This window comes from Typopeltis vanoorti, chromosome 13 (genome assembly GCF_054136105.1).
Source record: "Typopeltis vanoorti isolate ZY-2024b chromosome 13, IOZ_Tvanoo_1.0, whole genome shotgun sequence".
NCBI lineage: Eukaryota > Metazoa > Arthropoda > Arachnida > Uropygi > Thelyphonidae > Typopeltis > Typopeltis vanoorti.
Window position 1 is genome coordinate 113,172,427 of NC_143561.1, and position 15,175 is coordinate 113,187,601.

The 15,175-nt window shown below is 36.3% G+C and overlaps 1 protein-coding gene across 1 annotated transcript in view; it reads left to right on the forward strand.

Moving 5' to 3' along the window:
- Window positions 1–15,175, forward strand: part of Acsl (Acyl-CoA synthetase long-chain) — a 393,532-nt gene that overhangs the window by 127,119 nt on the left and 251,238 nt on the right. Inside the window, exon 6 of the mRNA XM_090403141.1 lies at window positions 7,029–7,135. Coding sequence (XP_090259267.1) covers window positions 7,029–7,135 — 107 coding nt within the window. The remainder of the gene's footprint in view (window positions 1–7,028; window positions 7,136–15,175) is intronic.

The window sequence follows — 15,175 nt, forward strand, 5'->3', positions numbered from 1 at the left end:
TTTTGTCTAATTTCTTAACTTCGTGAAGTTTGTCCGATGTAGGCAAGACCACAGGAACAGGGAATGTAATATACTCCTGGATATTTGTAGAACGGCACTTTATCTTTTGGGGATCCTAAAACTTGTCTGATACTAGTGGTTAGTTTGAAGACCACTCTGATGTTATGAGCTTTTAGTATTCTTGCTATTTGATAAGAAATTGACTTGATGAAAGGTATCACTACAGTAGAAATGTGCTGACAGTGGGATTCTTCTTGTCTGAGGTTGTCATTGTACAGATATTTTTTGATGATGTTTTGAGGATATCCATTTTGTGATAATGTGTTGGCTCTTAGTGAGAGTTCATTCTGTGTATCCTCCTCTTCTGATATAAACTTTTTGGCTCTATGTTTCATCATATGGCAAGACAGCTTAGATAACCTAAAATCGTTTGTGGATAAAATCAACTCAATACATAGCAAGATAAAATTCACTCTGGAAGTGGAAAACAACAACCAACTGCATTTTTTAGATATCTTGATAAAAAAAAACAACCTAACAGTGTCAAATTATCTGTTTACAGAAAGCCCACAGATACTGGAAGATATCTTCATTATACTTCAAACCATCACAAGACACACAAACTGAGCATTATCCACATGTTGAAACATAGAGCCAAAAAGTTTATATCAGAAGAGGAGGATACACAGAATGAACTCTCACTAATAGCCAACACATTATCACAAAATGGATATCCTCAAAACATCATCAAAAAATATCTGTACAATGACAACTCCAGACAAGAAGAATCCCACTGTCAGCACATTTCTATTGTAGTGATACCTTTCATCAAGTCAATTTCTTATCAAATAGCAAGAATACTAAGAGCCCATAACATCAGAGTGGTCTTCAAACCAACCACCAGCATCAGACAAGTTTTAGGATCCCCAAAAGATAAAGTGCCGTTCTACAAATATCCAGGAGTATATTACATTCCCTGTTCCTGTGGTCTTGCCTACATCGGACAAACTTCACGAAGTTTAGAAATTAGACAAAAAGAACATGTTGGTGATGTAAACCACAACAGAAGCATCTCTTCTGGCTTAGCACATCATTTCTGTACGTCTAACTACACGACAGATTGGCAAAACAGCTCCATGCCATATCTCGATGACGACTACAGGCATAGTTTATTTAAGGAGGCCACAATAGTGTCATTAACCGGCGGAAACCTCAACAGAAATCAGGGTGCAATTCTAAACAGTTCGTGGAAAAACTTGATCCTCTCTCTCTCTCTCAATCAATCTGAACTACAGCTAGCCAGTAATCACATTACACGTCTACAACACATGCGTGATAATGAATAAGAACAATAAGTCCTCTCTGTCACACGAAACGTGTAACCATAGCTACTAGTTGGTTTATAACCTTTTTTATGTTCCTTTCAATTTGCATTTACTAGTTTTCATATCTCCGTAAACGCCTTGAAAAAGCCAGATAGTTTGCTGGCAAAACTGGTAGGTTTTTATATAAGTTTTATTGTAAACTGGTCTGTATAATAAAATTGTATTTCTATTAATGGTTTTCATCATCAATTTCCTAATATGTACCCCCCCCCCCAAGGGCTAGAGGTACAATGACAGCACTATGTGATTAAGTTTTCATTATTTTTAATATCCTGTAAACAATTTTCCTCCAAATCAATCTATTATTTGTGAGCACTCCAATATTGTCATATCTGACATTTCATGCATCTAAGACACTTCTGACTGAATCAATCCACCTAGACCTTGGTCTTCTTCTGGGTCTCTTTCCTGCCGTATTGGCATCAAACACCTGCTTTTGCTAACATTTCTTCACCCATTCTAATTAAGTAGCCATATACCACCTTAGATTAACTCTGCTGGCACATTTTTGAATGCTAACAGTGTCAAGTTCCTTTTTAATATCTTCATGATTCTGCTTTATTCTCCTTTCTAATATCTTTATGATTAATACCTTTTTTTAATGATTCTGCCATTGGTTCACTCACCCAAATTTTCTTAGAACCCTCATATCTGTGGTCTCTAGTCTTTGATCAAGTACTTTATTTCTAACTGAACTCTCAAATCCATAACTTAAAATTGGTTTGCAGACTGTCTTGTATACTGCTAGTTTGGTGTTTTCATTAATTTTTATCTTATTCCATATAAATTTATTCAATTGGCTTCCCACCATACTAGCTTTGCTTATTCCTTTGTTTATTTCCAGATTTAACCTGCAATCCTCATTAAATACTGTGCTTAAAGAGTTGAAATATTTACTTGTTCTATAGAATCTCCATTCAGAATGCAGCTGAAGTTGTCTGTGCTGCTGCCCATTTTCATAGTTTTGGTCTTTTTATTGCTGATTCTGGCACGAAATTTGTTACGGCTATCATTCAATTAGTAAGTGAATCCTGGAGACTTGCACTAGATGTGTTTATAAGTATGTCATCTACATAAGGCCAAGAGCTAAGTTTGACACCTCTCTAATATCAGACCTGATGCTACTTTCTTTCATAATGTGATTCATATAGATGGAGATAATATGCATCCTTGTCTGATCTATGATTTTACATGAAACCATCTTCCTGTAAAATGTTCCATTCACCCCATATAATTGCAATGTTTCGAAAGCTTTTCCATATCTTTTCCATATTCCATATCAGATCTTTGTCTTATTCCCAATTTTCAACTATTTGTCTTAGAGTGAAAATCTGATTTTGACAACCTCTGTTTGGCCTGAACTCAGCTTGTTCTTTAAGTTTCTCTTAGATTGGTACTATGAGAGCTGTACCCCAGTCATTGGGATTTCAACCTTCTAACCATGCCCACTGAGTTATGCAGTGTAGTCACTGCACAACTTTTATACTCCCATACTTAAACATTTCTGGTCTAATATCTATTCCAACTGTCTTTCCACATTTCAAGGTTTTGATGGCTTTTTTTTCTCCCTCAAATATTGACATGTACTTGTCCTTGCATTCCTCTTAAAATTTTTCTACTCTGTTTCTGTCACTGCTTGGTTCATTTAACAGTCTTTCAAAGTAATCACTCCAGACATCTAGGATATCCTTATCTTCTGTTTTCATGTCACCTTTACAAAACATGTCACGAGAAGACTCTTACCAGTCTTCCCATGACTTTTTGTTTAGCTACTTTTATACGTAGCTTAGTCTCGTACATTTTTTCTGTATTCTTTTAAGGCATCTGTTGACTTGTTAGGTTACTAACCTAACCTAACAAGTTAGGGTTAATAACAGATTAGATTGCTAACTTAATCAGTTAGCAATCTAGCTAACTGATTAAGTTAGCTAGATTGCTAACTGATTCCCTAGCTGAATCAATAAATGTCTTTTTCAGTTTGTCACTGAGACTGCAAGGTTTGGTTTTTGTTTTCAGTTTTTTTTTTTTTTTTTGATAATGTTTGTATAGTTGAGTCTACAATTTACTTGTAAAAGCTGCTCAACTTAGTTAACATTTTCTTCATATTTTACCTTCTTCTCTCAAGTCCCTTTCTTGTTTTAAAAGTTCCCGGTTGCACTGCTTTCTCATATCTTGGAACAAACTGAAGATATTACTGAGCAGTATAATGAATAAGACTTCTTTTATGCACATTCTCCCCATTTGTGTATATGCATATATTTTTATGTTGGAACATGACATTAGTAATACTTAGTTCATGTTCTAGACAGTATCAATTTCATCCTTGCCTTTTTTTTCCTCCATAATTGTCAGAAACATTTCTTTCAGATTTGTTTCATGCTCTTCTGTTTGATCTTTATATCCACACTATATTTATAGTGTTGAAACTAACACTTCTGTACTAAATCTTTTCGAGTGACCTTAGGTGTAATATTATATTGTATTGAAAATCTGATCTTGACAACCTAAATCTCTATTTGGCCTGAATCCAGCTTGTTCAAGTTTCTCTTCCACAATTTTTCTCAGCATCTTAAGTATATTTGTATAAATCTTACCTGGAACAGTTAGTGGAGAAATTCTTCTGTAGCTACTGCAAAACTCTTACACTTCCATATTTGGGCATTTCTAGTCAAATATCTACTCCAGCAGCATTTTCACATTTCAAGCTTTTGATAGCTCTTTCTACACTAAGTATTGAATGCACTCCTCTTTGCATTCTTCTAGTACTGCTGTCATTACTTGTTTTGTTTAATAGTCTTTCAAAATGATTACTAGAGAAATCTAGAATATCCTTATCTTCAGTTTTCATGTCACCTTCATCAACTTTCATTCCTTTTACAGTCCTCTTTTCTCCATTTTTAAGCTTTTCGATGACCTCCAGAATATTTTGTCACTTTCCTGATATTTGTCTTCTATATTCTGACCAAAGACTTCCCATGACTTTTGTTTAGCCACTTTTATACATAGCTTAGTCCTCTTACATTTTTATATTATTTTAGGGCATATACTGACTTATTTGCTAGGAACTTTCAGCATACTTTCATCTTTTTCAGAACTGCTTCCTTAACCTGTTGTGTCCACTGTAGTGTTCTTATTTTTCTATATTTGCATCCAGCTTCATTACATACCTCCTTAGCTGAATTAGTCAACATTTTCTTTAGTTTTTCACTATGATTCCAAGGTCTGGTTCTTGTTTTTGAACTGTTTCATTTTTTCCTGAATGTTTGTATAGTGGAGTCTATAGTTTACTTCTAAAAGCAATTCAACTTCAATTCTTTTTAAAACATTCTTTCTTACATACTGTTCTTATCAATGCTATATTCATTTACTTACGCAATCACTTTCAAATCCTCACTGTACTCTTGTATCCTGAACCATTGTGAAAATGTGCTATCAGCAATAACAAAGTCAATGAGATTTTCTTATTTCTCGTGTTTTCTCTCCACATGAGCTTGTGTACATCTTTACATGGTACACTTGTTGTGTAACATTGCAGAACAGATTGGAAATGACTAATCCATCTCCTAAGCAGACAGCAGATACTTACCATTATTATTATTAACCTTACCCTTTCTCCAAATTTTTAGATAACTTTTCTAAATGCCTGGTGGAATTAATTTCCTAATTTGCTGTTTAGATCCTTTAACAAGGTCCCATTTTCTTTGTTAACCGCTTGCTCTAATAACTTGAAAAATTCCTCCTCCTTCCTTAGGAGAATCTTTTGTGGGACCATAGGCACAAATAAGTCTCATTGTCTATTTTGCAATTTTCCCACATAACCCTGCTTGAATTTGTCTTCAGTCAAGAAGTTTTTCATTTTTGGTATTGAATACTATCACTACCTCTCCTTGATTGTTGCATGAATATAACATCTACTTATTATTTGGTAGGATCTCACCTATTTTTGTCTTATCTCAGTAATGCCAATTATGTCCTCATGTTATTTTTCCAGTTTTTTTTTGCTAAGGGATGTTAATGTTTCATTTCCATTAATACTCCTTATGTTGATAGTTCCTACCTTTAATTCTTCTTGTTCTTCTTCTTCTTCTGGTTGTTGAGATTTTAACTAACAAATGCATTCTAAATTTGGTTGAACTATGCATCTGGCAGACTGCTAATAAGAATCTTCTCACACCCTACACTAAAAAACTTAACCCATGTTTTTTACTTTGGTTCTGTTGAGATTCTTGGAATTTCAACATAAGCAAAGTAAAAATGGTTCCTTAAACAACTTGATTGTATTACAAATTTAGTTGATACTCACTATAGCAAATTTTCATTCTTTATCGAATCCACACAGTTGTTCTCTTTTAAACGAAATTCCCTGTAGCAGACTATTACACTATTCCTGTAGTCTTTATTCTGTGAGTTTGCTATGGTAAGTCGACTGTGTATCCAAACTGAATTTCCTTCTGATTTTCATCACATACTATGAACTCTGCCTACAAGATTTAATGGGTAGAATTCTTGGTATGTAAAGGTTGTTGCTAAATGGTATGGTATGTGATTCCCCAGCCTGCACATCTATTTTACTTGTGTGTGTCTGTGGAGGGGTGATTTAGTAAAACAGACATTAAGGTGAAGACAAACACCCAGGGCAAATTGAAAGAAAATTCTTGACAGGGAACTAGTAATGAACCTTTCATTGTATTGGATCATATTAACCTGTACATCCTAAGAGTCCATACAGAAAATGATGAAAGAAAAACAACAAGAATTGTTCGAGGTTTGTGCTGCACACATTGACACATGAACAGAGAGAGAGTTAATATCAATTGACAACATGCAATTTCATCTTTCATCCATGATTTTATCCATGCAGTTGATCAAGATTGTGATGTGATGCAAAGAATTGTCACCAATGATGAAAGTTGTTTTCAGTTTGATCCGGAAATGAAATGCCAGGGCATGGAATGGTGTGGAAGTGTTCTCTTTCACAGAAGAAAGGTTGCGAAAATCACGTGTCGAGACAATGATCATTGTTCTTTTCATTGTTGCTGGAATTATCCATCTTGAATTTGTTCCTGAGGGAACCACAGTGAATGGTCAGTATTATTTAGGAGTAATGCAACGTCTATACACCCACATGTGATATGTCAGGAAACAACTGTTGCATGACAATGCACCCATGCATCGTTCACTGTCTGTGAAGCAGTTTCTGGGCTTTGAAGTCTATTGCTGTGACCCCCCCCCCCCTTTGTCAGATTTTGCTCCTGCAGACTTTTTTCTCTTTCCAGAGATGAAGTGTGTCTTGAAAGGGGAGTGCTTTAGTGACATTGAAGCATTCAAAGTGGTGTTACCCAAACACTAAAGGAGGTTCCCGTTCAGGACTTCAACTGTTCCTTCGAACACCTGTACAACAGATGTAAATGTTGTGTGGAGTTGGAGGGAGATTATTTTGAATCTGTGTAATTAACATTTCCAAATAGTTCTTTGTTTTGATATAATAATTGTTTCATTATTTAATGGGCATGCTGTGTATAGCTGTCAGGTGATATTATGTTGCATTGAATTAAATGGATATCTGCATTTCCTAGAAAGATGTGTATGTTCTTATCGATGTAGGAAATTTATTAATGAGAATATTTTGTTGTAATATTTCAGTTGTAACACTTTATGCTACTCTTGGTGAAGAAGGTATTATATATGGAATTAATCAGACAGAAGTTACCCATCTAATTACTTCTCAAGACTTACTTCCAAAAATTAAGGTACTTTTAATTCATAGAGATTGTTTTCTGTTTGCTTTCTAATCATAATTATGAAACACTTAATCCTGCATATCTTTATTTGAAGTAAATATCAACCATAAATGTTAATTCTTATTACCATATTGTACTGATTTTTTTTTGGGGGGGGGATGCATTTCGCAGCTTACTCAATCAGAATACAGTTCTTACTGATAAACTTTTCAACATTTCTCAAGAGCCGACTAAAATAAGATGCCCTTATTACAAGAATCTCCTGAAATGGTGATAAGCCAGACTATTAATTATCAGGGCATTTGTCACTGCTAAGTTTGTATTCTTACTAATAGATTTTATTTCCATTTTATGTTCATGATTACAAACTAAAGCTGAAAACCTTCACGATAGTGAAATTTTCTAGCAATGGCATTGACCTCAGAATACTAAACAAAATTGCAGAAAATCACACATTGCATTAATGTCAGAACACAAAGGAAAATCAAAGGAAATAGAAGAAAGGAAAATCACGAGAAATATACAAATGCGAATGATATAGGAAGCATAAGAAAGAACTAAAAAAGTATAAAATTATAAAAATCTAGAATTAACATTTAAATTTTAAAGATTACATTAGCTTAATGTCATTGATATAAAATCTTCATAATGAACTAAATATTTGCAGAGCTTAAAAATTTAGGCCTGTACATCCCTATCCAACAACATGAATTCTTCTCTGGATCGGTCTGCTTCATTCATAGCAGATAATACCTGCCTCCGAAAACAGACTTTGAAACTGAATGGGGGGGGGGGGGGCAAAAGAATTGCTTCAGTTGTAGTATCAACATAAATGATTCGAATGATCTGCCTCTAGAGCAGTCAGAGTAGAGAAAGGCAATATCTAAAAGATCTTAACATTGAAACTGTGCAGTGACCACAAAAAAATGAGAAAACTTGAACCTAGATCACATATGCAAGTGCTCTGGCTGTTAGTATCTTCTGAAAGCACATTGCTACTGTGTCAGGTCATTTTGGGTTGCCCTTCTGTCCAGTCAGCAATTTCTGGACTTTCCATTTTTTTTTTATAAGGCAAATAATGCTCATTTGCAAGTGACTAATGATTATAAACATGTTTCAACCAAGCATTTAAGCTTAATAAATGCTTTGATTCATAGTGGGATCATACTGTTACACCCTGATAACTTAAGAATGTGAAAATTTCAGTTATCATGATGTAACAAGAGAAGAAATAAAAACCCTGTATAGATAACGAAGTAAGCAAGCTTGTTCCTAAGCAGATATCGTTAAGAGCCTTTGAAAGTAACGAATACAAAAAATAAAAGGAAAGAAAAGCATGCTTGCATCCAAGTGAAAAATATAGCTGAAATTGTTAGTTGAAAAAAAAAAAAAGGAATTTTATTACAGTTGTGATATGATAAAATAAGGTTAAGTGAAGCAAAGAAGATTAGTTATAGGATTTTGTATGTGAGAGGCTAGTTTTTATATTGAAATAAGAGATTAAAGATTCGAGTTAATTCTTAGAAAATTTGGAAAGGGGATTAATTTAGTATAGATGACATAGAGGTTAGCTTAAACAAAAACCAAAGCTCAAGGTCATAATTCCCGAATTTGAAACTTCGTCGCGTGCACACGGACTGCATGATGTTTTGGCAGAAAAATGCCACTCTAATTGGTCAGTGAAATGGACTCCAGTAAGGTAGGAAGAAAAGAAATTGAAGGTGTCGGTAGGGGTCATCGTATAAAAGGGTTAGGAACCCCCTAGGGCTTTTTTCCTCAGAGTTTTTCTTCACGAGTCTTCGTATAGGTCTCACGTGGTTTTCCTGAGTGACGGGTTAGGAGTTTTCTCCGTCCGACACGATAAGGAAACAAAGTGTGCGAGATTTCGATTCCCTGTTCTAATTGTAAGAAATGAGGAACGGCGTTTAGTTAAAAAGAGAGAAGATAATGTCAGTGTGTTTCATCGTCCAGTGATTGTAACGAGAGAAAGAAAATTCTATAAAGGAGTCAGTGCCCACGTGGTGAATTTCACAGCCATAGAATAGATGATCCTATGTATGCCCTTGGTTAAAGAATATGAGGTAAAGATTGTGAAAACCCATCTTGGTGCCAAAAGAACTTAGGAGTGATAAGTTATAGAAGCGTTCGTCCTAGGAAGGTAAAATATCGGAAAAAGGTAGAGACCCGTGTAGAAGGCCCAAGTCAAAAGGTACTGGAAAATCTCGTGTCAGTTCAAATCATATGTAACTGTAGTCATTGTTCAATTATTGAACAGTTGAAAGGATAAATGAGAATTTAGTACATGTCAAACAAGAATAAAAATAAGCTTGTTATTATTAATTAATACGTAATTCATGTGCCTAGAGATTTATGCATGTACATTGTATTTTAATTAAGAGAGTTTTAAAGGTCAAAAGTGTGTATTAGCTCAGCGAAAGGATAAATTTAATTCATATTGTCTTAGTGAGAAAATTAGAGTAACTGATTATATATGTCCTAGAAAATACAGAATTATAGCGTGATCAAACCAGTAAGGGGTTGGACAAAGGATCAACTAGTTCTAGGATTATACTTGTTTGTATGTATAGAATCTGTTATGGCGATATGATCACAATTCTCATGTAGGATCTTAACCTAATACTTGTGTTTAGCTAGTGAAAATTTGTATTATATATTCTTAGTATTGAATTGAGTTTTATTTGATAAAGAATGAATTGTACCATGTTTAAGAGTTCAATAAACTTTTGTAATTCTTGTAGAAAGGCTTAGACATTGGTTATGCATTTTTAACGAAGTATTTTAAGGAATTTGCAACGTCACTAAGATATACATTAAAATAAAATTTAATATACTTCAGTATTTCAGCAATGTCACGTTGCCATTTTCAAGAAACTTAAGTACAAGACACGTGCACGCAGGCACAACAAACGGTAAATGGGGAAGAAGCAGGAAGCTATTATTTCTCCTAAAGTCCTGATGGTGTCCTCTAGCGGGCAATGTTGGTATTCATGGGCGATTGGGCTGAAGGTCTTCTGATGCAGGTTTCCCAAGTTTGAGGAAGTCTCATGCAGCCAAATTTGTTGAGGTTCGGATTGTTTCTTAGGGCTGAAGCTGATTCCATAAAAAGCCTTTCATACTTGTATTTAGTACGGTGTACTATCATGGCTTTCTTCCACTGTATTCTATGTATGGCAGGTATCCAGTGCATGGTCAGCAAGACCAGAGTGGCTGTACTGGTGAAACCGGATGTAGTGTCCTTGTGTTCTGAAATTCTGATATTGGCTGTCCTGCCTGTTTGGGCAAAGTAGGACAGCTTACAGCTGCAAGGGACCTGGTATACACCAGGTAGGTCTGGGGGGGGGGGTCTTTAGTAGAGCGGATAAGGGATGCCAATATTTTATATGGTCTATAACAAGAAGTTAGGTCATGTTTATTTAGGATTTTTGTAATTTTTTCCGAGGTGCATCGGATATAGGGTATGGCAATGGATTTAGAGTAATCCTTGTTGTGAGGGGTGGGAGGGGTTGTGATTTACTGGTTTCAATATTTTTTGGATTTTTTTGGGGGGGGGGTAGCCATTGGTTGAGAATGTGGTTTAGTTCTGTGGTTAGGGCATTGTCATTTGAACAGATAAGTTTAGCCCTGTTGTGTAATGTCTTAATGACTCCATATTGTTGCGAGGAGGGGTGGTAGGATTGTTGGTGAATGTATCTGCCTGTGTGAGTAAATTTTCTATAGACTGAGAAAACCAAGGTTCCATCAGACTGGTAGGTGACTAGTGTGTCTAAGAAAGGAAGGCAGTTGTTTTTTTCTTCTTCCATGGTGAATTTGATTCTGGGGTGTTGGTTGTTTATATGTGTTAGGAAGGAGATGAGTGCATTGGAGCCATGTGGCCAAATAGCGAACACATCATCAATATAGCAAAGCCAAATGGTTGGTTTTTGTGGGGCAGGGTTTAAGGCTTTCTCTTCAAAAGTCTCCATATAAAAGTTGGCCAAGGGTGGGGAGAGTGGAGAACCCATGGCTGTCCCCTCTATTTGTTTGTAGAATTTTCCTTGCCAAACAAAATAGCCTGAGTTCATTGTGAACTGAAAAAGGGCTGTGATATCGGGAGGAAATTTAGCTTGGATTAGCTCTAAGGATCTTTGATTGGGAGATTTGTGAATAAGGAGGAGACATCAAAACTGATCATTATGTCAGTGTGTTTGAGTGTCAGGTTTTCTATGCTGGCTTTGAAATGGGCTGAGTTTTATGTATGAAGGTGTGTTGCCAGTATAGTGTGAGAGAACTGTGGCCAAATGTTTAGCTAGTTTGTATGTGAGAGAATCAATGCCATCCACTATGGGACGCAAAGGCACATTTTCTTTATGTATTTTTGGGAGTCCATAAATACGGGGGGTACGGAGTTAAATGGTTTTAATTTGTTAGTGATTTCCACAGGCCAAGAAGTGACCTTCTAATTTCCTTAAAATACTTAGTTAAAAATGCATAACCAACGTCTAAGCCTTTCCACAAGAATTACGATAATCCACGGAGATGAGATCGCACGTAAAGCACACCATTACGGTAAAATGAAGTTAAAGCTATCAAGACAACTGAATTGTCTCGCCTTCCTAAAACACTGCCGGGATAACCAGGTAATTCCTAACTGTGTGAAATTCACGCACCGTTTCCTTCGCAAAAGGCACTTAGCATTTATAACTGTGCGAGCCAAGCTTTACTCAGAGAACAAATTGCCGCTACTCGCCGTTTCCTGAGTGAAGCTAACTCAGCTATACAGGCACTCGAAGATGACCTTTCAAGCACCTTAAGCCACGAAATTTGGTCGATTTTATATGACATCTTGTGCACTGCAGCGGAGAAAGAACTTAAAAAAGTACGAGATCGACACATCAAAAAATTTGAAAATTTAAAAAAGAACTCTATCACGAAACCACAACTTCCTACCGAAACGATAGTCAACCTTTCGTCATTTGATGTTAAACCTGAAGCACTCGATGCCCTCTACTGTGGCCACAACTTTGCCATCACGCCCAGAAGAATACCTGCTGAAGATATTATGATAAGAATTGAACATGGAATACGACACCTTCTAAACCACGTCACCAACGATATCAGACTGGATGTAGCTTGTGTTCTGACCAAAGCTAAACCACCAAAACTCAACATGCCCAATAAGGAAATAAAATCTTACTGGAATTAAAGAAAAACAAGAAAATAATAATCACCAAAGCTGATAAAGGGAATGCCACATATTGCTTAACCAAAAGGATTACACAGGTAATATCAGACTGGATGTAGCTTGTGTTCTGACCAAAGCTAAACCACCAAAAGCCAACATGCCCAATAAGGAAATTAAAGCTCTACTGGAATTAAAGAAAAACAAGAAAATAATAATCACCAAAGCTGATAAAGGGAACGCCACATATTGCTTAACCAAAAGGATTACACGGGTAAGCTGAAAGCCTTATTGTTAGATCGGGCTACTTACCTCCCTATCGAATACAATCCCACCAAATTAGAAAACTCCACAGGCTCCTTAAGAAGGTCACTTCATGTCCTGTGGAAATCACTAACAAATTAAAACCATTTAAGTCCGTAGCCCCGTATTTATGGACTCCCAAAAATACATAAAGAAAATGTGCCTTTGCGTCCCATAGTGGATGGCATTGATTCTCTCACATACAAACTAGCTAAACACTTGGCCACAGCTCTCTCACACTATACTGGCAACACACTTTCATACATAAAAAAACTCAGCCCATTTCAAAGCCAGCATAGAAAACCTTACACTCAAACACACTGACATAATGGTCAGTTTTGATGTCTCCTCCTTATTCACAAATGTCCCACTCAAAGAATCCTTAGACCTAATCCAAGCTAAATTTCTTCCCGATATCACAGCCCTTCTTCAGTTCACAATGAACTCAGGCTATTTTGTTTGGCAAGGAAAATTCTACAAACAAATAGAGGGGGACAGCCATGGGTTTGGGTTCTCCACTCTCCCCACCCTTGGCCAACTTTTATATGGAGACTTTTTCAAGAGAAAGCCTTAAACTCTGCCCACACAAAAACCAACCATTTGGCTTTGCTATATTGATGATGTATTCGCTATTTGGCCACATGGCTCCAATGCACTCATCTCCTTCCTAACACATATAAAACAACCAACACCCCAGAATCAAATTCACCATGGAAGAAGAAAAAAACAACTGCCTTCCTTTCTTAGACACACTAGTCACCTGCCAGTCTGATGGAACCTTGGTTTTCTCAGTCTATAGAAAATTTACTCATACAGGCAGATACATTCACCAACAATCCCACCACCCCTCCTCGCAACAATATGGAGTCATTAAGACATTACACAACAGGGCTAAACTTATCTGTTCAAATGACAATGCCCTAACCACAGAACTAAACCACATTCTCAACCAATGGCTATCCCCCCCCCCCCCCCCCCAAAAAAAATCCAAAAAATATTGAAACCAGTAAACCACAACCCCTCTCCCCCCCACTCACAACAAGGATTACTCTAAATCCATTGCCATACCCTATATCCGATGCACCTTGGAAAAAATTACAAAAATCCTAAATAAACATGACCTAACTTCTTGTTATAGACCATATAAAATATTGGCATCCCTTATCCGCTCTACTAAAGACCCCCCCCCCCCCAGACCTACCTGGTGTATACCAGGTCCCTTGCAGCTGTAAGCTGTCCTACTTTGCCCAAACAGGCAGGACAGCCAATATCAGAATTTCAGAACACAAGGACTACATCCGGTTTCACCAGTACAGCCACTCTGGTCTTGCTGACCATCCACCGGATACCAGCCATACATAGAATACAGTGGAAGAAAGTCACGATAGTACACCATACTAAATACAAGTATGAAAGGCTTTTTTATGGAATCAGCTTCAGCCAAGAAAACAATCCAAACCTGAACAAATTTGGCTGCATGAGACTTCCTCAAACTTGGGAAACCTGCATCAGAAGACCTTCAAGCCCAATCGCCCATGAATACCAACATTCCCGCTAGAGGACACCATCAGGACTTTAGGAGAAATAATAGCTTCCTGCTTCTTCCTCATTTACCGTTTGTTGTGCCTGCCTGCACGTGTCTTGTACTTAAGTTTCTTGAAAATGGCAAATGTGACGTTGCTGAAATATTGAAGTATATTTAAATTTTATTTTAATGTATATCTTAGTGACGTTGTAATTTCCTTAGAATACTTAGTTAAAAAATTAATAATAAAAATAAATAAATAATAAAAAAATAAACTTTTTTAATTATTGAAAATACAGTTGTCTGAGATTGCCACTCAATGCACCACTTGTAACAACGTACGAAACCTAATCATGGAGGGGGGGGGGGAGTAATTTGTTAAGTTACGAGATAAAGTCACGACTGCATATTAGTTTCACACTCACACCTATTTTGGTAATTGCTCCTGTGTTTTTGAATTTTATATCTTAAAACTAAATGTCCTGAAAGGTGCAATATAAAATAAATGTTTAGGGGACACTAAGGGGAGAAGAAAACGTGAATATTTGTATTTGGGTGATATCTCATATATAAATAAGATTTAAACAAAGACAAGTAGAGTTTCACATGTAAGGATAGTTGACAAGCCTAATAATCGTAAATTGGGACACAACAACATAGTACATATAGCAAAACAGTAAGTTAAGTGGAAGCTTAGACCATTTAGATGATTAAACTTGGCTAGCCTTGCTAATAAAAAAGTTGTAAGGATGTAATAATGATTACCATCCTGCATTGAGCTAAAAATCGAAACATCGTGGATTTGGAGAGGTATGAATAAGCTTTGCTCTGTTATAGAAATACATTGCTGCTACACTTCATTACTCATCATCATCAAATTCCTGCCATGCACCCCTCAAGGGGTGTACAGGATATGATAGTACTACATAAAAAAATTTTTCATCATTACTAACTTCCTATCTACAATTTTCCTCCAAATCAGTCTGTTTACTTGTCAAGACTCCAACATTACCAGATCTTATATTTCTATCGTCTAAGGCAC